This window comes from Zootoca vivipara, chromosome 4 (genome assembly GCF_963506605.1).
Source record: "Zootoca vivipara chromosome 4, rZooViv1.1, whole genome shotgun sequence".
NCBI classification, from domain to species: domain Eukaryota; kingdom Metazoa; phylum Chordata; class Lepidosauria; order Squamata; family Lacertidae; genus Zootoca; species Zootoca vivipara.
This window is the reverse complement of record NC_083279.1, coordinates 84,049,018-84,073,996: the sequence shown is the minus strand read 5'-3', so window position 1 is coordinate 84,073,996 and position 24,979 is coordinate 84,049,018. Positions and strand designations below refer to the sequence as shown.

Here is a 24,979-nt window from a genome sequence, read left to right as displayed (position 1 = left end):
CTCCCTTTTATGAACAAACAAGTAAATATTTCTACTTCTTCATTTGTATGCCCTTCCTTTCTTTGATAGCATTCGAAAGCAGAGGGACAGATAACATGGGATAATCCTAAAGAGCTTGAAGCATATATCAAGAAGCTTCAAAGTGCAGCAGAACGGCTTGCTACTGAAAACAGAAAATTAAGGAAATGGCATACTAATTTCACAGAAAAGGTATGCTTGACTGGCATATATTAATTTGCTTTATTATTTCCTTCCACTTGATTGATGACCACATTTAGTATGTTTTGAATTCTTCTTGATAGGTTGTTGGCCTCATGAACATAGATCTGCTTCGGCAACAGCAGCGCTGGAAAGATGGCTTGCAGGAACTCCGAGGGGTGTTTTCCAGCCTTGAGTCACAGGCATGGTTACATTGTTACTTAACTGCCAGTACTATTTAAGTAAAAATAAATACACATGTATTTATAGGTGAATGTGTGGAATATGGATACATTTGGAAATGGACTAGGTTCATTGTTGATGATCCTGCTTGCTTTGCAACTCACTGAGTGGCCTGAACCAAGGCATTATCACATACTGTATAACTTTTCTTACAGTTCCTGGGAAGATTCAAAAATTAGATAAGCCAGAGGGATTAGTTCAACTCTGTGCTGTACTGTAAAATATATCCTCTTAGTTGCTGGGGTAATCTTTTCTTGAAAAGGAAGGTGGTTTCTAGGCAGTCTTCTGAGTCAATTAGTTCTCATGGTGAACTGCTTCTATGATTAGGACTTCTTAACCTTTGATTGTGTTCTAATATTGTCAAATGATAGGGTTTCCTTGCACGTGACATGAAAGCATGGAGGCTGCACTGGAACCATCAATTGTATAAAGCTCTGGAGCATCAGTATCAAATGGGCTTGGAAGCACTCAATGAAAATTTACCAGAAATAAACATTGATCTAACTTACAAGTAAGTTTATTTCTTTCAATTTGCAAAATCAATAACAATACGTACATTTCCACACCTACTAATATAGTAACTGCAACCTGGCTGTTCCATGGTATGTGATTCTAATCGCTAATGTATTTTAAAAACATTTTTTCAGACAAGGAAGAATACAGTTTAAACCTCCTTTTGAAGAAGTACGAGCAAGATATTATAGAGAAATGAAGAGATTCATATCTATTCCAAACCAATTTAGGGGCGTGAGTGAAACTGATGAGGAGTGCATTTTTTCTGTCATGACTGAAAGAAACGCAAGTGGATTTATCACCACTTTCAGTAAAGCGGAAGACTTGTTCCGAAGATTGGCAGAAGTTGCGGACCAATTTAAGGTGCAGAAATAGTTGCATTTGTTTCAAGGCTTTTAAACACGGGCTTAGAAGCAGTTTAACCTTCATTTATATTCCATTCTGCTTAGTCAAGCACCTGAGTGCTTCTTCACACTTCATGTTGCAATCACATTTGTTGCAGGTCAAGTATCTACATTGCTTGCAATAAACATGTAAGGTATATAAATTAGAAATGCATCTCTTAAGGGCATGCACCAGAGTGTGCTGATTGGCTGTGTCTTCCTAGCACATGTCTGCTGCATGCTAATTGATGCACATCTGCTAGCTGCATGAACATACTCAGATATAAGTTCCACTAAGATCAATGGGAGTTATTTGTAAATTTGCTTAAAACTGCAGCCTTTTTTTCCTGTATATCAAATATGAAATATAATAATTGCTGTTAAAATTTTATGATTATTAGAGGTGGATTGCCCACAAAAATTCAACAAATGTTTAGTAGGAGATTCACATGCTAGCCAGTAGTATTTGGCTGAAGCAGTGCAAATATGGTGTATAAAGGAACTTCTGTTACGAGCTTCAATCCCACAAGGCACTTAATTTGAATGTCAGCAGTTGTGAACTAGAGTTCTTTCAGAATTTTCTTTTGGATTAGTTGTCTGACCTTAAGTGTAGAGTTTTGGAGGAGGAATTTGAAAAGAAGCTAGGGGAATGTGGACATTGTTGCATGACCAGCTGCTTAAGAAACAGCTGGAACATGTGAATCTCAGCTATTGTGTTTAAAATGATTAATTCACCAAAGGTGGCTTTAAGGGCCAGGTATACACTGTGTGTGTAGACAGGCTGTAAGATTTCTGAAATGTCTAGATAGATGGTAGGACAGTGATCTGAGACTTGCAAACAACAGAGGCTTTCGGAGTCCTGCAGTTCCTTCTCATTTTTTGGCCTCATGAATGCATGGCCATTTAAATAAATAGTGTACCTCCTCTATCTAGCATGAGATGCCATCATGGACAGTGAAACTGCAGGGAGTGTATACCTACAGTTTCTAGAATGAAAATATGGGATTGTGGTTTGATTTATGATGTCAAGGGTTCATGTAGGTAAGAACCAACTTCACCAGAGTCATTTGAGTCATGCTTTGTTTGCCTGTTTAGAAAATTAGCATTTTGTTTTTAAAAATATGTTGAGTATCTTACACAAAGGACCTTTCATCTTCTCTGTTATAAAAATATGGATGCCACGGCAAAGGAGTGGGTTATAATTGGACAAGTAGATATGGAAGCTCTGGTGGAGAATCATCTTTTCAATGAACAGGACTGGGAAAAAAATTTCAAAGCCCTAAAAGTGCGAGGAAAAGAAGTGGAGCGCCTTCCAAGGTAGTGTACCCTGGAAGAACTATAAATGAGTAATAAGTTCCTGCATGTGTTAGTTTTGATAGCATGGACTGTACAAGCAAATAAATTTTATGCCTGAATGTCAGTGGAAATTGGGAGGTTGGGGAATCTCATTTGGGGTAATTTTTAGTATGAGTGGACGTGGAACAGATCAAAGTTATTAGGCACTGTACTCATGCAGGGAAGTACTTATTGAGATAATTTAGTCACAGGATGTTTAGGGCTAAAGTGATTAAAACCAGAATCTTGAAGTGAGTCTCATGATAAATTGAAAATCAGAGAAGCTAGTGCCAGATCAGTTTTCCTCCCTCATGGCTTGGATTTATGGCCTACTTGAAATGAGGCTGCACTTTAAATTTTAATACTGTATTTTAATCTGTATTTTAATTAATTGTTTTTATGTTTTATTGTAATTCTGTTGGTGTCAGCCGCCCTGAGCCCAGTTTTTGACTGGGGAGGGCGGGGTATAAATAAAAATTTATTATTATTATTATTATAAAACCTCTCTAAAGAGAGTGAAACCACAATTTGCATGATTGGAGTGTCTGACTTAACACAGTGTGGGGCAGCCTTCTGGTGTCCCAAAAAGCTGAACAACTTGGGGATGCACATGAATGTTATCAGCACTCATTCCCCTGAATTTGAATTTGCATGCTCTGCACTCCCCTTCCTTTGCCCTGCATGCATGAAAAGAGCTTTCAAATAAACTAGTTTCTTGTTATAGTCAAATATGAGAGACTTTAGTTTCTTCTAATTGCGGTTACCGTAATTAATGAACCAAGCTGTTAAACCACAAACAGGTTCATTTATTCATAAGCAATGCGAGAAGCTTTCAGTAATCTCTACTTGAATGTGAAAAAGATGGTGGAGGTGTGGGAGAAGAATCAGAGGTTTGTTCAGGCTCATGCTTATAATGACAGCCCATTGTTGTTTGTTACAACTGAATAAGACAAATGGATCATATTTAAAATCTGTACAGTTTAAAGTTTATTTTAAACTCTGTAATTATATTATTATCTATTTGGTTGTCTCAATTCTTGAAGCACTGTGAAGGTAGATTGCATAATAGTGAATTGCAACCCTGTGAAGTCTATGATTGATGATCTTATCCAGAAGTTGTATGATGTTCTCGTGATGTCTTTGAGAAAGTCCATACAAGGTAATGCTCAAAAGAGAGAACCATTCTTGCTAAAGTTTTAGAAAATAGCAATAAATTGTTCACTCCTGCTCCCTCTGTGAAAAACAGTTACCTTGCATAGCATTATTTTAGTTATCAGATATGTTGTGACATATGTGGTGGGTGTGCTAGTCTGGCTTTTGAAAAGTAACATTTGTGCACTTGATGCCCAGTTGCATCATCCATAATAACCTTTTATAATAAGAGTGATAATTTTGTATATTAAGCAGTCTTCTCACAAGTTCATCTTTTGCTGCTCAGTAAGTACTATTAACTGCAGTGGGACTAAGCATTCTTAAATGATATTTCACCAATTAAACTGTTTTGGGTTGTACTGTTAACTGTTGCCTTATTAAGGGCTGCACATTATGTCTAGTAACAGCCCCAAATTTTAAAAACCGTTATTATTTTTTTATAAAAATGTATGATGCTTTTGTCCGGTTGCTTATGCTGTTTTCCTTGTGGGAGGAAAGAAAGAAAAGACTCTCCCCTGCTGTACCATTTGTGTTGTGTTAAACCAAAACTTTTGTTTTCTATTTTCCTTTGTTCAGGTCATCTACATGATATTTCTTCATTTCTCAATGATGCCATGGAAACCTTGATAGCAAGGCCCCAAACTGTAGATGAAATAACAGAAGATAATTTAAAATATAAAAACCTAAAAGAAAAAAAAGAAGAGGTAATATTTTTCTGTACTACCAAGTCCCCCGTCCCCCCCCTGCACAGAGGGGATCGTCGTAGGATACAACAGACCCTCTACTGGCATTGCATATGGGCATTCAGCATACCAAGTCATTTCATATACCTTTCATATACCTGTACAGTTCTCCTCACTCTGCTTGGTCAAGGACACAAACATCAGGCTTCTGTTCCCTGACCAAATGGAGGTGCCTGGCCAGGTAGGGGATATGGGAGGTGATTACAGGTCTATTGTCTTTTGAGTGAATGAGTATCTCAGGTGGGGTGAGAGCCATCTAGTGCCTGGAGGCAGGATTGAAGTTCAATAAGAGATTTCTGCTGTCACCTGGCCAGCCCCTACCAGTTTTTACTTCTGCCTTCATGCTGAGAGTTTTTTCTTGCTTGTTTGTGGTTAAAAAAGAGTTGTGTTTGCAGTGTCATTTGTGTGGGGAGTGGGACTGCCGGGTGAGCCTGGGCCTGATTTCTGAGGGCCACTCCATTATTGATTTCATTGTGCGTGGTTTGACTTAACAGCACCCTTTTTGCTGATGGAACTTACGTCAGGTTGCCATATCATGTTACCAAGCTGAATTGGTTTAGCACCTAGTATAAGGCCCCCCCCCACACCGTTCCTGTCCCTTTCCCGTCACTCACCTGGAGCCTTCACCTTTTCAGGACCTACACTGAGATCCACCAGGATCAGCCAACTGATGCCCTGTTCAGCCAGGGTGAGATACTCTGGCTGAATGACAATTGTACCCAAAGTCTTGCTCAATATAAAGAAAAATAAAGAAACTTGGAAAACTGTTAGGGGCAATTTATTGCAGTTTGAATAAATCTAAAACAAAGGTTAATGTAGCATTTGCTGATATAAACAAATACGTTGGCATTGACAATTTTTCTCATTAAAAAAACCTCTTTGTTTAGATCTTCCGTCTCTTTCAAGAAGCAGAAGGTAAAAACAAACTTCTGCGAACTGTGGCTGGTGGGGGCATTGAAACAATCGGCAACCTGAGAGCTACGTGGGATAAATTTGAATTAATGATGGAAAGTCATCAGCTTATGATAAGAGAGCAGGTAATTTGGGATGAATTGTAAATGTTCACCCCCCACCCCGACTTACTTTTTTCAGTTGTGCATGAACATCTTTTGATTCTGTCAGGTGATTATGTAGGGATGGGAACGTTTTTCAGCTTGAGGGCAGTATTTCCTGGGGTGCAACTTTCCGGGGGCCACATGCCAATGGTGGGCAGGGACTGGAGGCAAGAGTGGGGAGAGCAACACATGTAAATTTTACCTGTGTACATTAGACTATTTCCTGCACAGCCACTCCTCCCCCTCCTTCATCAAGCAAGAGTTGTTAACAGAATAGCCTGCTGGATCAGGCCAGTGCCCCATCTAGTCTAGCATCCTGTTTTCACAGTGGCCAACTAGATGCCTGTGGGAATCCGGCAAACTGGGCGTGAGCAAAACAGCATTTTTCCTACCTGTGATTCCCAGCAACTGATATAGCATTTAAGGACATGTTCAAGCCAGGCAAAAGGGCTCTGCATGTGAAGCAGAGCTGTAGAGAGAGTTGCAAGGGCCAGATAGAGAGGCCTGGAGGCCTGTATTTGGTCTTCGGGCCTTCAGTTCCTGAACCCTCTGATAGTGTAACTTTGGTTTAGAGGGCCATAATGCTTTTGCCAGTACCTTAGTTGTTGAACTTAATCCATTCAGGGAGTCTGTTCAACTCCCAGAACTGTTCGAAAACCAAGGTGTGGCTTCCATTTGGCTGCAGGAGCTTCCTGCACTCAATCAGAAGCCGGTGAAGCCGCGTCAGACATTCGGCTTCCCAAAAATGTTCACAAACTGGAACATTCACTTCTGGGTTTGCGGCGTTTGGGAGCTGATTTGTTTGGGAACCAAGCCGTTCGGGAGCCAAGGTACCACTGTAGAGTGTTCTGGACTGCTCAACCTGTTTTGCATCAAGATTTTGGAGCAAGTACAGCTGAAGAGAGGAAGTGGGGAGGGAATGTTGTTTGGGACCCTCCCCTCCCTTGCAAATTTTTACATGGCAGAAAAATATGTCCAGAGGTTTACTTTACATCAGACAATCTAAAAATATTATTAATAAAAGCCAATAGCTGTGAACACAGATGCTTCAATAACATGTTCTTTGAGGACCACTTGACCCACTGCACAGCACCAAATGCGATTTTGCCACCAAATCCACATTTTACAGTCATGAATTGGCTCTGTGACAAGTGTATCTACATAATTCCTTTTCTATGAAATATAAAATATGGCAATGCTAGTTTGAATAATAGCTACTCTAATATGTCTGTAATGCAGTATTAGGCAGACTGATAGCATCTGTCTGCTTTTAGGAAAGTAGTAAGATTTTCATTTTAAACCTCACTCTTTGTTCTTTAGATTGAAGTGATGAAAGGTAATGTGATCTCACGTATTCATACATACTTTCAAGAGCTGGAGAAGTTTAAAGCTCGCTGGGACCAGTTAAAACCCAGGGATGATGTGATCGAAACAGGTCATCATGATTTGCTGCAGAAGAGTGCTGAGACCATAAAGGAAAAGAAAATTGAGTTTGATGAACTTGAGAACACAAAACAAAAGCTAATGTATGTTTATTTCTCCATATGCATGAATATATATATTACCATATAAGTGGTGTCCAGGACAGGTGAGGGGGTTGTGGGGTTAGTGATTTGTATTTGCTATTATGTATTTTTTTTTATCTTGTATTTTTATGTTGGGAACTGTCCTGAGATCTATGGATGAAGGTTTTAATAAATATAAACAAATAATAAATAAAATAATAAAGTCTTGTAAATACAATTTTTGAAAGCAAGCTAGACAGTAATGAGCAGAATATAACCATGTATAAAGTGCCATTTCCTGAAGTTGTCAATTCTGTGTTTTATAATGCTTAAACAGCAAGGCAATATATGTAGTAATTATGATAATTTTGGACTGGAAAGATCCTGAATTTTCTTTAGCTTTGTGTAAAAGATATCTTGTGAATGCAAACATCCACATTAGCAGAACCTTAAATAGTTCACCTGGCCAGGATACTATTGTTGCCTAGAGAACTTTAGTTATGTAATAAAAATAAAATGGCCCAGTTAATAGTTTGAGAGCAGCTGATATTTCAGCATTGTTGAAGCCATGTGGATAAAAGCCCCATTTAGCCCAGTCTGAGCTCTTTAAGGGAAGAGGGGAATAGAAAATTTTATCTGGGATACAATTTTAACGTTGTCATGTTCTTTTCCTTCAGCAATGACTGCTGTCACTTTGAGTTAGAAGAGCCTGATTTCTCTTTAGCCAATGAAATACGCAGAGACATTGAGAGCTGTGCAGAAATTTGGGCATTATATGAACAATTCCATGAAGGTTTTCAAGAAAAAGCCAAAGAAGACTGGATTACATTCAGGTCTGTCTTTTTTCTGAACTGCTGCCATTCCTTGGTTATAACAGTAGTTGACCCATTGTGAACTTTCTTTTTGACATGTGTTCCATTGCAGAAGCAAGACCTACTTGTTTGAAGAATTCTTACTGAACTGGCATGACAAACTGAGAAAGATTGAGGAACACACTATAATGACTGTGAAGTTGCAGAAAGAGGTTGACACATACAAAGTAAGGAGCTGAATTTAAAAGGGGAAGAAAGCAAAAAGGATGTATTGGAATACTTTGTACAAAATTTATGAGAGGTGTTTTTATACATAAATGTATATGTGTTTATGGATGGTTAAATTCAATAGTTGTGCAAGAGGAAGGCATCCCATATTAATTAATTATTTTTTAATCCACCCTTTCTCACAAAAGGAGCCCAGGAAGATAAAGAATTGTTCTGTCATGTAGAAAGTTAGATAAATCTTCAGCTTCCTTCCAGATTTTAATAATACTTTGCATGCATATAAGTATTCAGAAGAATAATCTATTATGTGTCTGAATGTAACAAGGATATATTAAAATGAGGTATACTCATACATATACATTTATTTATTTATTTATTTATTTATTTATTTCCAAAGATGACACTTCCTGTCTTGAAATATGTTAGAGGAGAACATCTGTCGCCAGATCATTGGCTGGACCTCTTTCGTATTCTTGGTCTTCCCAAGGGTACTAGTCTAGAGAACTTGGTGTTTGGAGACCTTCTAAGAGTGGCTGATGTCATCGTGGAAAAAGCAGCAGAACTTAAGGCAAGAATCACTTTTCAAAGTTTTACTGAGAAGCAGAAAATTATGTGGAGCAGTTACTTGGCTATCAAAACATTTTTGTAGCTTCCATTCTTCTGTGGTGCTGAATGGAGGGCATGTGGGTCAAGGTTGCCCTCTAGTGTCCAAAGCTGGGAAACACAGTCCATTCTCAGCGGGTCACTCTCTGGATCAGAGGGATGCGGGTGGCGCTGTGGTCTAAACCACTGAGCCTCTTGGGCTAGCCGATCAGAAGGTTGGCAGTTCAAATCCCCGCAATGGGGTGAGCTCCCATTGCTCTGTCCCAGCTCCTGCCAGCCTAGCAGTTTGAAACCATGCCTAGCAGTTTGAAAGCATGCCAGTTTAAGTGGTACTGTTGTGGCAGGAAGGTAAACCGCCACATGACCTAGAAAGCTGTCTGTGGACAAACACCGGCTGCAACCCCATAGTCGCCTTTGACTGGACTTAACCATCCAGGGCTCCTTAACCTTTACCTTACCTTACTCTCTGGATCGTAGAATCAGAGAATTGTAGAGATGGAAGGGAACCCGAGCGTCATCTAGTTCAACCCCCTTGCAATGCAGGAATCTCAACTAAAGCACCTATGACAAATGGCCATTCAAAGTCAGACCATTGGTCCATCTATCTCAGCAATTTCCTGTCTTTTGCCTGGACAGGACAGTGTGTGTGTGTGTGTGTGTGTGTGTGTGTGTGTGTGTACACACACTTCTCCTGTTTTTCTAGTTGTGTGAGAGTGTGAGTGACTGCTGCCTGGAGGATGAGCAGCAGGTTTCATATTCCTTTAGATCCTTTCCTGACATCAAAGTTAGTGGAAGGAGAGTGGAGTGATAGAACAGAAGTGGAAGAGCGTGTTTCTCCCAGATTGTTTCAGGAGGCTCACTGTGTGACCATAAGAAGATCCTGCAGGATCAGGCTAGTGGCCCATCTAGTTCAGATGCCTGCGGGAAGCATGAAGCAGGACTTCTGGGCAGCTGCATTCTGCTCATCTGTGATTCTCAGCAGCTGGTATTCAGAGCCACATTGTGGATTCCATAAGATTCACTGGAGTGGGTGTTGTGTGAATGAAAAGGTGGCGTTTGTCACAGAACCTTTATTTAGTTCCTTTAAATCATCATTCACATGTGTAGCAATATGTAGCTAGTTCCATAGTGTTTGATTTTAAAAAGATAATCTTGTATTGATTAACAAATTATATTTCAAAACTTGTCATTTGTCTGAAATCTCTTTTTGTTTTTAGTTTGCCTGTAGTAGAAATGAGAGTCAAACATTTGCTTGAATGTGATTTGTGTCTGAAAACAGGATTTGAACAGTCGGGCTCATGGCGAAGTCGCAATCCGAGAAGCCCTGCGTGAGCTCGAGCTGTGGGGAATTGGAGCTGTCTTTTCATTGACAGATTATGAAGACAGCCAGAGCCGGATGATTAAATTGATTAAGGACTGGAAAGACATTGTCAACCAGGTTGGTGACAATCGTTGCCTCCTTCAGTCACTCAAGGACTCTCCATATTACAAAGGTTTTCAAGATAAAGTTTTTGTTTGGGAGAAGAAACTTGCTGAGCTGGATGAGTATCTTCAAAATTTAAATCAAATTCAGAGAAAGTGGGTCTATCTGGAACCCATTTTTGGGCGTGGAGCTTTACCTCGTGAGCAAGCCCGCTTCAACAGAGTAGATGAAGACTTCAGGTCAGTTTTATGCTGCACAATGTCTTTCAATCCAAATATCTCAAAACATTCTTCAGAATGAAACAATGCAAAAAAGTATGCAAAGCTTATTGTAATCTCATGCGTTTTCATACCCAGGAACAGAATTAATAGTACAGTGGTGCCTCACTAGACGAATTTAATTCGTTCCACGGGTCTATTCTTATAACGAAAAATTTGTCTAGCGAATCCCATAGGAATGCATTGAATTTTTTTTTTTAAAAAAATTGCCCATAGGAACGCATTAATTGAATTTCAATGCATTCCTATGGGAAACCGCGATTCGCTAGACGAATTTTTCGTAAAACGAATTTGTCTAGCGAGGCAACCTCCGCTAGAAAAATCCTTTCTTTAAGCGAAAATTTTGTCTCACGGGGCGTTTGTTAAGCGAGGCACTACTGTATTATAACATGGATGCAACTGCAGCAATAATTTAGAAATTAATCTATGACCTTTCACATTATAATGACATATTTTACTCCCCCCCACCCCGTTCTTTTAAAAGATCAATACTGACAGATATCAAGCTTGACAACCGCATAACATCCTTGAATGCTCGAGCAGGAATAAGAAATGCCTTGATCACTATTCTTGACCAGCTTCAGAGATGTCAGAAATCCTTAAATGAATTCTTGGAGGTAAACATTTCTGATCTAATAGTGAGCTGACATAGACGGAGTCAGAATAGGGTCACTGAGAAACAAGAAAGAATGTGTTGGTGCATCACAAGGATTGTAGAAGTAGGAAAAAACAGAAGCAACCTAAAAGGGCAAAAAAAAAAAAAAAAGACCCAAACAGCCAAGTGAGGATTGAGCAAGCCCAGTTGCTACAGGCTGGTGAATGTCGGGGGGCCCAGGGGGGCATGCAGAAAAGCAGACTGCACGGAATGGCCTCTTGTTCCATTAGATATATATTATTGAAAAATAAATTGTTTGGGGTGTTTTATTAACACAAACTCCTGTCAGTGTAGGAGAGGCAATTGCCGTATCAAATAAATGCAGCATATACAGTAAAAAGCAGAGAGGTGCTTGCAGCAATCCAGAGGTGCTTGCAGCAATCCAGCTTCATCTGGTACGCAGGCTGAGACCCTACCTGCCCGCAGACTGTCTCAGCCTGCTCTAGGTATCTCCTGCTTGGACTACTGCAATGCACTCTACGTGGGGCTACCTTTGAAGGTGACCCGGAAACTGCAACTAATCCAGAATGCAGCAGCTAGACTGGTGACTGGGAGCGGCCTCCGAGACCACATAACACCGGTCCTAAGAGATATCTACATTGGCTCCCAGTACGTTTCCGAGCACAATTCAAAGTGTTGGTGCTGACCTTTAAAGCCCTAAACGGCCTCGGTCCTATATACCTGAATGAGCGTCTCCACCCCCATTGTTCAGCCCGGACACTGAGATCCAGCGCCGAGGGCCTTCTGGCGGTTCCCTCACTGCGAGAAGCAAAGCTACAGGGAACCAGGCAGAGGGCCTTCTTGGTAGTGGCGCCAGCCCTGTGGAATGCCCTCCCATCGGATGTCAAGGAGATAAACAACTACCTGACATTTAAAAAACACCTAAAGGCAGCCCTGTTTAGGGAAGTTTTAAATCTGTGATATTTTAATGTATTTTGGTATTTGTTGGAAGCCGCCCAGAGTGGCGGGGGTAACCGAGCCAGATGGGCGGGGTATAAATAATAAATAATAATAATAAGAATGGGTGGGCTGTTTGGCCAGTATACCTTGGTGCATGGGTAGCAAAGTTAAAAGTACAGAGCTATGCCTATTTTCATTTATAAGAAAGTGTGGGATATGATATTAGCATTAAAATCAGAATGAATTCATCTATTTTGAAACAGGAAAAGCGCTCTGCATTTCCTAGATTCTATTTTATTGGGGACGATGATCTTCTAGAAATCTTGGGACAGTCTACCAATCCTTTAGTTATTCAGTCTCACCTGAAGAAGCTTTTTGCTGGTAAGTTGAGTCATTTCATTGCTTCAGGATGCTACATGAGAAGCAATGCATAAAACAATGTTGTGTGCAAGGGTTTTACAAGCCTGCATATATCTAGGAACAGTTGGGAGTGAGTTCTTAGTTTCCTGGCAATAGAAGCCTTCAAAGCACCTTTAGTTACAATCATTGTCACTTTCAAATAAAAAAGAGTTCCTTTTTAGCAGTTGATATGGAAATATTGGAAAATACTTCAAGTATAACCCCTGAGCCGCAGAAGGCTGATGAACATCTTTCTTCAGAAGTCTTGCTTTTAAAAAATAATAATCGTCGACATTTATGCATGCATGCATATAACAATGACGAACCTTTTAATAAAATTATGTCATTAAGTACAAACACATTTATTTAGACTCTGAATCCTCTTAAGAAACATAGTATTGTAGTATAAAAGCTTTATTGTAATCTAATAACATGGAGTAGATTATGCTTCATTAATTGAATATTGTGCTGTTAATTAACAGGAATTCATAGTGTGAGCTTTGATGAGGACTTTAAAAACATTATTGCAATGAAATCTTTAGAAGGCGAAGTTGTACCTTTAAAAAATAAAATCCTCCTATCAAATGATGTTGAGGTAAGAAAGTAGACCCCAAACATAATAACACAAGCTGGGAGAAGTAAGCGCGATTTGTGATGTTTCCTTTTATGTTATTTGCCAGGTTTGGCTAAACAAACTTTCTTCGGTGATGAAAGAAACATTGAAACAATTACTGTGTGACTGCATAACTGCTGCGAAAAGAACTCAGGGTTCAATTGATCCATCACTTTTCCCCTCACAGGTAGTTTTTCTTCCTTCTTTTGCAATGTGGTAGTTATTAAAATTGTTTAAGGAGAGACTGCATTTGGAGGAATATCTGACTTGAAAAGAAATAATATTTTTGTGCACTTTGAATTAAAGCTAACAGGCTGTGGTTAACATATAGTTGTATTGGATTTTATTCATTTATCTTTGAAGGTCAGGCACAGTTTTGGTAGAAAATTCTGGTAAAGGTGAGAACACCTTTGTTTGTTGGAACACTGTATTTTTAAGAAGCACAATAGTAACTGAAGCTTCATCTGGACTGGTTTTAAATAATATTTAATGGAAACCTAAAAGTTGAGGGCGTTGCCATAAACTTACTGCACTGCCACCTTCTGTTCCCAGAACCCCAGCAGACCCCAGGCAGGATTGAAGTCTCCTAGTTGTGCAAACAACTCCTAGTGCTTCTGTGAGTGGTGCAGTGAGCTACAACAGCTTGCAGCCAAGAGCTGCCTGTTTGAGTCACTCTACTCCAGCCTGAGTGGTGATGCCTGTAGCCTGTAGCTGTTGCATAGCAGCTCAATCCACTCTTTGAACCTCCAGATTATTACTGTCTTCAGGCAAATAATCATAACGCTTTATTTCCATATGATTTTTTTTGAATGACTTAGTCCCCTTTAGCTGGGACTAAGCCCCATTGAACTCAAGGCAATTTGCTTCTTAAAAAAACATACGGTACATTGGATTGTTAACCAGCTACTTGAAGTGCTCTTTGTGTATTACTATGTTTCAGCCTAGCGTGTTCTGGTGCATGGGGTCACAAAGAGTCGGACACGACTAAACGAAAACAATGTTTTAGCAGAGGAGTAGTGTGGATTTGCAGTTTGCTTAACGCTGAATAAAGTAATAAGATTTGTTTAAGCATCTATCACTGAATTACATATACATTCATTCTTGCTTATGAATATTGTTTTCCCAATAGATTATTTGTTTAGCTGAACAAATTCAGTTCACAGAAGATGTTGAATGTGCAATCAAAGAGGGTAATTTGCAACAGTTAGAATTAGAACTGATGGCTAAATTGGAGCATTACACCAGCATAGACACTAATACAGAAGATTCAGGCAATACAGGTATGAAAGAGGATTGCAATGCCTCCCCCCCCAGGCTTGAAATTATTTTCTCATAACTGAAGCACACTTGCTGTTACTAATTATATTAATACTTTTATACCTCTAATTGTACAATCGGAATGAGGGCTGTAATTTTGTATGGCTGTAATTTTTACTGTAATCGAGAACTGTTTTGTATGTGATTTAATGCATAGTATTTCATTTTGACTGCTTTGTATTGCAAACCATTCAATGTATACCAGAAGAGTAGCTGGGGAAACCCAGCCACATGGGCAAAGTATAAATAATAAAATTATTAAAAATAAATACTATAAAACAAGCCACTTGGCAAGCTGCTCGCTTTTCTAAATTCAGATCCTTAAAAAAATTACATCTTCTGTTAAATAGTTACATTGTATATAATGGGTGACATTGTTACACTTTCCCCCCTTTTGTTACATTTCATTTGTAAGAGTAAATGAGAAGCTAATGACTGGATAAAACAAGATAAATAAGAGGCTAATATAATTGCTTTTAAACTTTTAATGGTCTGCTTAATGGTCTCCTGGAAATAATACTATTTATCTTCAGAATCTGGGATCCTTGAGCTGAAGCTTAAAGCTCTTATTCTTGATGTTATTCATAACATTGATACTGTGCGGCAGCTAAATGAAGCCCAGGTGCAGAGCAATGATGATTGGGCCTGGAAGAAGCAACTCAGGTTTTATCTAAAGGATCAAAAATGCTACATTCAAATGGTGGATGCTGAACTCCAGTACACCTATGAGTATCAGGTACTGTTCTCATTTCAGTTTCAAAATTTATTGCAGGATCTCCTAATCATGCATTTTTCGTGCATTCAGAAATACTGTACTACTGCTTTCCCCATTCCCCCCCCCCCTCACAGCACATTCCATATTATTTAAGGGGAGCAAAAACTATAGTCATCCTTGCTCACTAGCTGAAGTGCTTGAAACACTTCTTGACTCCTGTATCCCAGAATGAATGGATCATTATTTTCATTTGTGTTTGCTCTTGATAACATGGTCCCCATCAACTGTAAAGCCATTTTTGTTTAGCTTTTTTTTAATCATGCACTGTCCAACTATATGACATATGGTCCAATATTGTTCTATTTGCAATCCTTGTTTTATTGATTTCATTTAATATTCTAATTTTCTGAGATTGTGAATTTGGGCTTTTATTCAGCTGTACGCCATAATCATCCCAATTACAACAAATAAGGGCTTGACATATCTCGCTTTGCATGCCATGAGTCTATCTCCTCTATTGGTTTCACCTTTAAAGTTGAATTACTGAAATAAATGAACTTTTCGACGATATTCTAATTTTTCGAGTTTCACCTGTACAAAAGGTACCTCTTTCACTTCATGGTGTGCTTCCTTACTTCCATGGCAAGCTAACAGATTTGTGGGAGACTTCAAGAAAGATAGGCTTATGCACATTTGCATGGTTTCCCTCATATTTGACAAGCATAGATTATTACTTATTTGGAGCTTGCAGTTCTGTTGTCCATTTTACATCTGTACGATTGAGCTAGGATTCTAAATTTGATCTTATTGTGCTGGGTGATAAGATATGTTTCTTTATGTCATTAGGGTAATTTGCCAAAGCTTGTCTACACACCATTAACTGATAAGTGTTACCTCACGCTTACTCAAGCTATGAAGATGGGCCTCGGAGGGAATCCTTATGGTCCAGCAGGAACTGGCAAGACAGAATCTGTAAAGGCTCTGGGAGGACTACTTGGAAGACAAGTTTTAGTTTTTAACTGTGATGAGGTGAGGCAGCATATTCAATTCAAAGTCCTGGATTTGGCCTTTATAAACTACTGCTGCTTTATTTTTAATGCTATATTTTTGCAAGTCCCTTTTGAAGCCAAGTTGTGAAAAGCAAAGTAAAATTATCCTGAATTAACAATAATTTATAATGTTACTTTATTAATAAATATAACAATGTTCAGACAGTATTTGCCACCGCTGCAGACCTCTGCGTGTGAGGGAATCAATAGTGGGTCTTGGGCTCTCATGCTTCCTTTTGCTCCCCCAGTGCCATCTCTGATTCCTTGTAAGCATGTGAAAGGGAAACACAGAGCCAATATGCAAATTAAGGCAGAATCTCCTAATTTGTGTGCTATCTTTTAGTGACAGGAGTGGCGTAGGAAGTATGCAAAACTAAGACCTGTGTGCAAACTAATCCCCCCATGCATGAGGAGTGGGAGAGGGATGCAATGTCTGAATAGGCCCTAATGCATTTTTCAAGTGCCATTACTCCCCCCTTCAATATATTTATTAAAACTTTTCAAATAGGAAAGTGAATACTGAAGGTTCCATATCTTAACTAACATTCTTATTTCAAGGGCATTGATGTGAAATCTATGGGGCGAATATTTGTTGGTTTAGTGAAATGTGGAGCCTGGGGCTGTTTTGATGAGTTCAACCGGCTGGAGGAAGCTGTTCTGTCTGCTGTATCTATGCAGATCCAGACAATTCAACATGCTTTAAAGAAACACCAACCTGTGTGTGAGTTACTTGGAAAGGAGGTAAAGTATGGTATTTTATCCTCTTTTACAACAGTTCTGCCATTTTCTTTATTTTGGGTTATGTACCTTGTCTGTTCCTGTACTCTTGCAGTGACACTCTATCTGTAGGATCTTAATGACTGAAAGAATCATCCTTGGAGCCCATCTACTTTTTCCTTTCTTCTAAATTTCTTACAAAACCTCTTTTTGGTTTTTTTTTTGCATGAGAAAAACTGTAAAGGTCAAAGAATTGTCCTAACCGTAAACTAGTATAATTCAAAGGATTTTAGTAATTAGAATTTTCAGCTTGTTTGTGTCAACAATTATATTTAGAAGGGTCTCATAAAGAGAAAGAACATAAAAACTAGATAGATGTCTAAAATGTATTTGTTTGGCACCAGTGGATCAGAGCAATTGACTGTTTAGTCAAGGCATCCCCAAACTTTGGCCCTCCAGATGTTTGGGAATACAATTCCCATCATCCCTGACCACTGGTCCTCTTAGCTAGGGATCATGGGAGTTGTATGCTAAAACATCTGGAGGGCCGCACTTTGGGGATGCCTGGTTTAGTACAATGTCCTGTTTGGGTCAGTGGCTGGTGCTGGTGCTTTAAAGGAAGATGTAAAGATATAGCTTCAGGGTAGAGTTGTTTCTTGCCATTTCTGGCAAATTGGGAATGAGAATACATGGGGACTTTGCCAAACGGTCATTAGATATACAATTGTTTCATAAGTCCCTCATGAATGCATTTTTTAAATGTCAGGTTGAAATGGATCACAACTCTGGAATTTTTATCACAATGAATCCTGCTGGAAAGGGCTATGGAGGCAGACAAAAATTGCCCGACAATCTCAAACAACTTTTTAGGCCCGTTGCTATGACTCGGCCTGATAATGAACTCATTGCAGAAGTGATTTTATATTCAGAAGGTTTCAAAGATGCAAAAACTCTGGGAAGAAAATTAGTGGATATTTTTAATTTAGCAAGGTAGGTGTTTTTTTCTATCTCCAGGCAGTCCATTTAGAAAATATAAACTTTGGCTCTTTGGGATGCATGCTAATTCTTCAATATCACCTCATATGGTACTTTGCTATTCCTGAATACTAAAAATCTTACAGGCATAGCTGTCAATCACCTGTTGTCATTCACCCAACTGTCAATCACCTGTTGTCATTAAGATGATTGGCTGGATCAACCCCTGTCAAAGTTGACCCATGCAGTGGGGGGGGGGGAGAAGATTCTGGTCCCATAAGCCAAAAAGGCTCCCCACCCCTATTATAAAGTTATTGTAATAATTACATCTGGGAATTGGATTGGAGACTCTTGTTAATGAGGGGTATGGACAGAGAAAGGAGCCGATTGCTGGGTAGAGAGATTAGAGATAGATTTGTGTGAAAGTGCTGGTGAATGTCTCTTAGCTACGCTATTAGTTTCATTTTCTAGCTGCTCTTCCCTTTAATCTTTGTAGCCATTGAGGCAGAAGGCACAGAGTGACACAGCAAATTACGATCATTATGTGCTTTGACATAATATGCCATAGGTAATGCAAGCTGAGATTCATAATCCAGTTTCAAACTATGGTTTCAGATGAACTATAGTTAGTGAGCCTGGCCAGTGGCTTATCTAATCCAACGTCTTGTTCTGACAGTGTCCAGCCCAGATACCTATGGGAAGCCCATATCACAACAGCACTCTTCCCCTTTTGGGGTTTCTAGCAACTGGCATGCAGAATCATAGAACCATGGAATTGTTGAGTGGGATCCTGAGTTCATCTAGTCCAACCCTCTGCAATGCAGGAATAATAGAAGCATACCACTTCTGACAGTGGAGTTAACCATGGTTTAATGTTGGGTTCTAACTTAGCCCCTGGTTCTGCATCTCTTCGTTGCTCTATAAAAGCTTTTGATTTCTTCACAAGTACTAAAGGGAAGTAGATCAATGATTGTACATGGAGAAAGCATTAAAATATGACTTTTTTTAAAAAAATCAGGGAACTCTTGACACCTCAGCAACATTATGATTGGGGCTTGCGAGCACTGAAGACTGTTCTGAGGGGATGTGGGAACCTTCTTCGGCAGCTGAAAAAAAATGGAACGAAAAAGACAGGTAAAACTTTGATGTTGTCTTTCTTTATATGACTTCTCAAATTCAAGCATTCTGTTTTTGTGGGAATCTTTCTATCAGCAGATGTAAAATCTTTTTTCCCACAATTAGAATCCTGCAACTGACCCACAGTCATTGGAAGAGCTGGGGCCAAGTTCACACGGAGTTGATATATTACCATGACCGCTGGTAATACCCACATTGCTCTCGATTCCTAGTTCCATTCTCAGGAACCTAGTTGCTTCAAATAAGAGCCAAAGTTGGATGCTGCTTCACAGTAGTGTATTATCTCACATGGCTGCAGGAATCCTAATGTCTTTTGAAGTCATAGGGAAATATCAAAAATAGGAAGTTTGTTGAATCTCTGGCGTCTTGTCAAACAGTAGACAGTGCTTGGCACAGTGGGTTTGCATTAACTATTAGCTAATTTTTTCTGAGTTGTTGAGCTTGTTGTTAAAAAGACCATAGCTTTCTTATGAGTTGTGGCATAAACCTAAGAATTAATGTCTTCATCACACTGCTGAATATTTTCATATTCAGTATATCACCTAGCTTTTATCCTTTTGTCACTGAATTTCCACGTGAAATTTAAGGCATTACAAATCCACCACCTGTAAGGATTGCATTATCTTGTGATGCTAGGAACCAGACTAGTGTGCTTCTCTTACATCTTGAAGCACAAAGAAATTAAATTGTATCCTCTTATCTTTTCTCCCATGTAGTTAATGAAAGCCATATCGTGGTCCAAGCACTGCGACTCAATACGATGTCAAAGCTTACATTTGCAGATTGTGCACGGTTTGATGCATTAGTTAGAGATGTCTTTCCTGGTACTGACTTCAAGGATGTAGATTATACAGAGCTAAATAATGCTTTACGAGAAGTCTTTGAGGAGGCCAATTTGGAAATTATATCTACTCAGGTAAGTATCAGCTACAACCCTAACTGATACTGAATACCTTGAGTTTGGTCTTTGCCTAAAAGTCTTAAGAAATTTATAGTGAATCTGTTGTGGTTATAAAAATACTAAAGGCAAAATCTTAATAGTTATTGGAAATATGTTTGCGGTTTATGTAAATGAATATCTGCAAAATGTATATATGTAAAATCAAATGTAGAAATCTTTTACTAAGTTACATTTTAATAAGCTTCATTGATTCTTGTGGCACTTATCCTTGCAAACTTGTAAGACTAGAGTCAAAATAATTTAGGACGGTTCTTGATCTGATCTGAATTGCTTGACACAAAATCCCTCCATGCAATTTAAAGACACTAAAAGCAATGATTTTATTATCTAATTGTGTGACAGAAGCATCCAGTTGTTTTAGTTACCTCCTCACATTGCTCAGGAAAACGGAACACATGAACTAATTTTGTGGTCTAGACTTAGTCAGATGACTCCTTCCATGGGTGTGTGTAATTCCCCCCCCTTTTTTTGCTGTTATGTTATGTTTTAGTGTTTTTATGTTGCAAACAATCCTGTGATCGTTGTTTGCAACATAAAAGTTACCTGCCTTAGCCCAGGACAGAACTGTATTCATGGTCTCAAACCACTAGGTACCTTTACTTACTCACATTTTTTTGCTGATCAGTCATTTCCTTTCCCCCTCCTACAGTGTCCTCTTTTAATACAGATTTTTGTGGGGGGGGGGAGTCTTTTGTTCTCTGCTATTTTTCTTCTCTTATGGTTTCCCTCTGTCAAAACAAACCCTGCAAAAAAGGGGGGGGCGGTGGAAGCCTACTGTATCCAGTTCCCACCCTAGATATCAGGTTAGCTAGGGCACATTCCACACTATTGGATGCCTCTTCCACTGTAAATGGATAAAGGAACATGGGGTCCCAGCTTTGAAGTTTCATTCTGGTTTGGGATGAATGAGGCATCCAAGGCACACTTGGCTATAGCCAATGGCTAGCATTTTATACACATAGCAACTAGGCTTCACTTGGCAGAGAGATTTGACTTGTGCCACTCCCCTGGGAGGCAGGTTGAGGGACCAAGGTTCTATTCCCAGATGTCATTATCTAATTGGCTGTGAATATTCCTCAGTCTTTTTTCTTAAGCTTGGCCATGGGACAGAATTAGGGCGCAATCATCTGATCTGGACTAAATGGCATAACTTGGTTACATGTTCCTTTCTTCCTTGGGTCGTGAGATGACTTAATCCAGAATATCAAGTGCCTTGTTCACCCAAAACTGAAAGGATGCTCCTTTTTGTTTTTAACAGGTGAATGAAAACTTGAAAATGTCTTATTATCTGCTTCTTATTTCTTTGAGGGATGACATCTATAAACATTTATCCTTCTACTTTTTCTTTTTGGTAAAGATCAAGAAAGTTCTGGAATTGTATGAGCAACTACGCCAGAGAATGGGGGTAGTTATTGTAGGCCCAAGTGGTGCAGGCAAATCAACGCTCTGGAGAATGTTGAGGGCTGCACTTGGGAAAGTTGGCAAAGTAGTGAAACAATATACCATGAATCCCAAAGCTATGCCTCGCCGCCAGTTACTAGGCCATATAGACATGGACACCAGAGAATGGTCTGATGGTGTGCTTACAAACAGCGCTCGACAAGTGGTACGTGAACCAGCAGGTATGTCTATAAATTAGAAGTCTCGGCTTTCATAAATAAGGAGTTTTATTTTTAGATCCTAATCTTGATTACTCTGAAATAAGGCATACTGTACGTATTAAAGTGTGTATAGAATTATAATTCTAAGTTTGGTCAATCTTATGATATCACCATAAGAGGAGCTGTGTTACTATGTGTGTTTACTTACAAGACACTAAGTAAATAAGAAAACGACTATGGTGACTGTGAGGGGCAAGGGATATCGCGAAGCCCCTCCCCTCCTGAGTTCCAGCCCAGACCCGAGCAAGGCTGAAAAGAAGGAAAGCTCCAGCTCAAGTGGGGAAACAGGAAGTGGGTTCCAAGGCTCTGGCAGGGAAAGAGAGCCATCGTCCCAGGTGGGACAGGAAGGGGAAAGGAAGGGGGGCAGGCCAGTCCCCCCAACTCCAGAACTTTGCAAAAGGCGTCGGGGGAAGAGGATGGGTCTCCCCAAGTTATTATGCTGGCGCAAAACGCGCCAAAAGCCACTTGGAGGTTCTGATTCAAGCTGAACAGATGTGTCTTTGTAAATAGCACTGCCATTAGCACTGTAAATACTCTGCACCAATAAAAGATGAAAGGCAGAGCTGTGTAGAGTCGTTACTCTTAAGTAGCCTTCTCCGGCGACCGTGACAGCAACCTCCAAGTCTTTCTGGCTACTTTGGAGCGGCAGCGATGAGTGCGCAAGAAGCTGAGCAGTGGAGGCTGGAAGCCGAAGCCACAGCACAGGAATTGCGGAAATTACAGACCCTGGCAACGCAGGCACACCAGCAATTACTTGCAGCTCAGGAAGAAGCGCAAGCAACGCGGGAGGAGCTGAACAAACTGGCAGAGCAGGTGAGAGCGAAAGATGAGACTGAGAAGCAACTCAGGGTGATGGTGGCGGAGTTACAGAAAAAGCTGGATGAGGAAAAGGCTGCAAGAGGTGGGGGGGTACCCCAGCCCCAGCTAGTCCAAGTGAGGAGGGGACAGACCCTAGTCACCAAGTTTAGCGGCGACCCGAGAGAGTACCTAGGCTTTGAGACGGAAATAAATTATGCGCTGGAACTGCATGCGGCAGAGTTCCCAGATGACGCGCACAGAGTCTCCTTTATTATAGAGCATTTGACGGGGGCCGCCAGAGAATGGGTCAGACCGCTCATCGCGCAAAAAAATAATTGCATAAAGAATGCAAAACTCTTCTTAGAAGCTTTAAAAATCATGTATGCTAGTGATTCGGAAATGGAAGCCACAAAAGAGCAGCTTCACAACTTAACACAAGGGAAATCGACAGTTCGAGACTACTGGGCGAGATTCACCATGCTAGTGCACAAACTGGGGTGGGATTTGCACAGTGAGCCAGTGAGCCTTCTACCTGGGGTTGCACTCAGACGTTAAGGATGAACTGGCGAGAGGTGAGACAGGGGGTGAGACAGGAATCCAGATGGAATGACAAACAAACGACGCGCGCAGCAAAGCCTTGGTTCCCACGCTCCCAGGACAGACCACATTACCAAACCCCACCCCAGGGCCCACCCCTAGTCCCGCCCAGACCGAGCTCAGAGCCGGAACCGATGGAGATCGGTGGAGCGCGCTCGCGGGCTTTTCAAACCCCGGCGGCGCCAAGACGCGAGGAGGGAAGAGGAGGGAATTGCTTTCTCTGCAACTCCCCCCAGCATCACGTCAGAGACTGCCCTCATCGCAGGGAGTGGCAAGGAAGGGCGGGAACGGTTGTGCCCTCCCCCACTGAAGCAGCACCACAGCAGGGAAACGAGACAGCCTGGCTGCAGGAGACAAGGGGCAGCAGCCAGGCACAGTTAGCACAAACCGGCCCCAACCCGCCCACCCGCACAGCGAGGAGCAACGACAGCCCACCCCCCCCCCCAGAGCAGGGGTGGTTCTAGAAGTGACGCTGACGCTCCCAAATGGCTATCCCCTGACGGTACTCGCGTTAATTGACAGTGGTGCCTCGGCGAACTTCTTCTCGAGAAACTTTGCAGAAGAGCACCAGATCCAACTTCTTCTGCAGCTAGATTTCCCCCTGCACGTCTCCACCATAGACGGCAGGGAGTTGCTGGGGGGGGGGCATCACCCACCAGACCCCCCCCATGAGAATGACGGTGGGACGACACTCAGAGACACTGGCATTCAACGTCACCACCATCTCCGACCCCCCCATCGTCTTGGGCATGAGCTGGCTGGCGCGCCATGACCCCTCCATCAGTTGGCACCAGAGATGCATCACGTTTGGATCGGACTTTTGTCTGGAACATTGCATGCAGCGCCAACCAGGGGAGGGGCCTCCCATCGCCACAGTGGCCACCATGCACATCAAGGGGGGTGAGGCAATACCCAAACTGTACTGGGACCTGCAGGAGGTCTTCAGCGAAGCGGAGTCCGACCACCTACCCCCACACAGGTCCTTTGACTGTCAGATCAACCTGGTGCCAGGGGCCACGCTACCCCCAGCCAAGCTGTACTCCATGTCAGATCAGGAACTGGAGGATCTGAGGGAGTTCATCGACAAGAACCTCAAGCGGGGGTTCATCAGAGAAAGCAAGGCAGCAGGGGGCAGCCCGGTCTTCTGGGTGGACAAGAAGGACACGCAACAGCGCCGTCTGGTGGTGGATTTTAGGCGGCTCAATTCCATGACGGAACCGGTGGCTTTCCCAATGCCCAGAGTGGATGATCTGCTGACAGCGGCACGCAGGGGCAAGATTTTCACCAAGCTAGACCTGAGGGGGGCGTACAACTTGATCAGGATCCGGGAAGGCGATGAGTGGAAGACCACGATGTTCACGCCGCTGGGCTCTTTTGAATATCTGGTCATGCCCTTCGGTTTGCAAGGGGGCTCAGCATGCTTCCAGGCCTTTATGCACCACGTCTTGGGGTCCCTCCTCTTCAAGAAATGCCTGGTCTTCCTGGATGACATCCTTATTTACTCCAATGACCCAGAGCAGCATGTGAAGGATGTCAGGGAGGTGTTGCAGCGCCTGAAGGAGAACCACCTGTATGTGAAGCTGGAGAAATGCAAGTTTCACACCAGGGAGGTGGACTTCCTGGGCTACAAGCTGTCAGACAAGGGGCTAGCGATGGACAAGGACAAGGTGCAGGCCCTCCTGGACTGGCACAGCCCCAGGACGCGCAAAGATGCCCAACGCCTACTAGGCTTCGCCAACTTCTACAGGAAGTTCATCAAGAACTTCTCTCACGTTACGGCTCCCATCACGGACTGCCTGAGAGGCAAGCAGAAGTTCAGGTGGACACCAGAGGCGCAAGCAGCGTTCGAAAGCCTCAAGAGGGTGTTCGCTTCAGACCAGAACCTGTTCCACGTGGTGCAGGATGCGCCCCTACGCGTTGAGACCGACGCTTCAGACAGAGTTTTGGGCGCCATTTTGCTGCAACTGGATGCCAACAGAGAGTGGAGACCCTGTGCCTTCTTCTCCAGAAAGCT

At 41.4% G+C, this 24,979-nt stretch overlaps 1 protein-coding gene across 3 annotated transcripts in view; it reads left to right on the top strand.

Annotated features, from left to right (window-relative positions):
• DYNC2H1 (dynein cytoplasmic 2 heavy chain 1) overlaps positions 1 to 24,979 on the top strand; it is a 151,362-nt gene that overhangs the window by 18,252 nt on the left and 108,131 nt on the right. For all 3 annotated transcript variants that reach the window (XM_060273859.1, XM_060273857.1, XM_060273858.1), the window contains 25 exons: positions 70 to 210; positions 303 to 401; positions 813 to 952; positions 1,089 to 1,317; positions 2,527 to 2,654; positions 3,716 to 3,831; positions 4,401 to 4,528; positions 5,455 to 5,604; positions 6,943 to 7,148; positions 7,805 to 7,960; positions 8,052 to 8,166; positions 8,565 to 8,735; positions 10,050 to 10,432; positions 10,956 to 11,088; positions 12,290 to 12,407; positions 12,908 to 13,020; positions 13,106 to 13,225; positions 14,168 to 14,318; positions 14,889 to 15,091; positions 15,917 to 16,099; positions 16,678 to 16,860; positions 17,603 to 17,826; positions 18,830 to 18,945; positions 19,665 to 19,864; positions 21,267 to 21,531. In XM_060273859.1, coding sequence (XP_060129842.1) covers positions 70 to 210; positions 303 to 401; positions 813 to 952; positions 1,089 to 1,317; positions 2,527 to 2,654; positions 3,716 to 3,831; positions 4,401 to 4,528; positions 5,455 to 5,604; positions 6,943 to 7,148; positions 7,805 to 7,960; positions 8,052 to 8,166; positions 8,565 to 8,735; positions 10,050 to 10,432; positions 10,956 to 11,088; positions 12,290 to 12,407; positions 12,908 to 13,020; positions 13,106 to 13,225; positions 14,168 to 14,318; positions 14,889 to 15,091; positions 15,917 to 16,099; positions 16,678 to 16,860; positions 17,603 to 17,826; positions 18,830 to 18,945; positions 19,665 to 19,864; positions 21,267 to 21,531 — 4,171 coding nt within the window. The remainder of the gene's footprint in view (positions 1 to 69; positions 211 to 302; positions 402 to 812; positions 953 to 1,088; positions 1,318 to 2,526; positions 2,655 to 3,715; positions 3,832 to 4,400; positions 4,529 to 5,454; positions 5,605 to 6,942; positions 7,149 to 7,804; positions 7,961 to 8,051; positions 8,167 to 8,564; positions 8,736 to 10,049; positions 10,433 to 10,955; positions 11,089 to 12,289; positions 12,408 to 12,907; positions 13,021 to 13,105; positions 13,226 to 14,167; positions 14,319 to 14,888; positions 15,092 to 15,916; positions 16,100 to 16,677; positions 16,861 to 17,602; positions 17,827 to 18,829; positions 18,946 to 19,664; positions 19,865 to 21,266; positions 21,532 to 24,979) is intronic.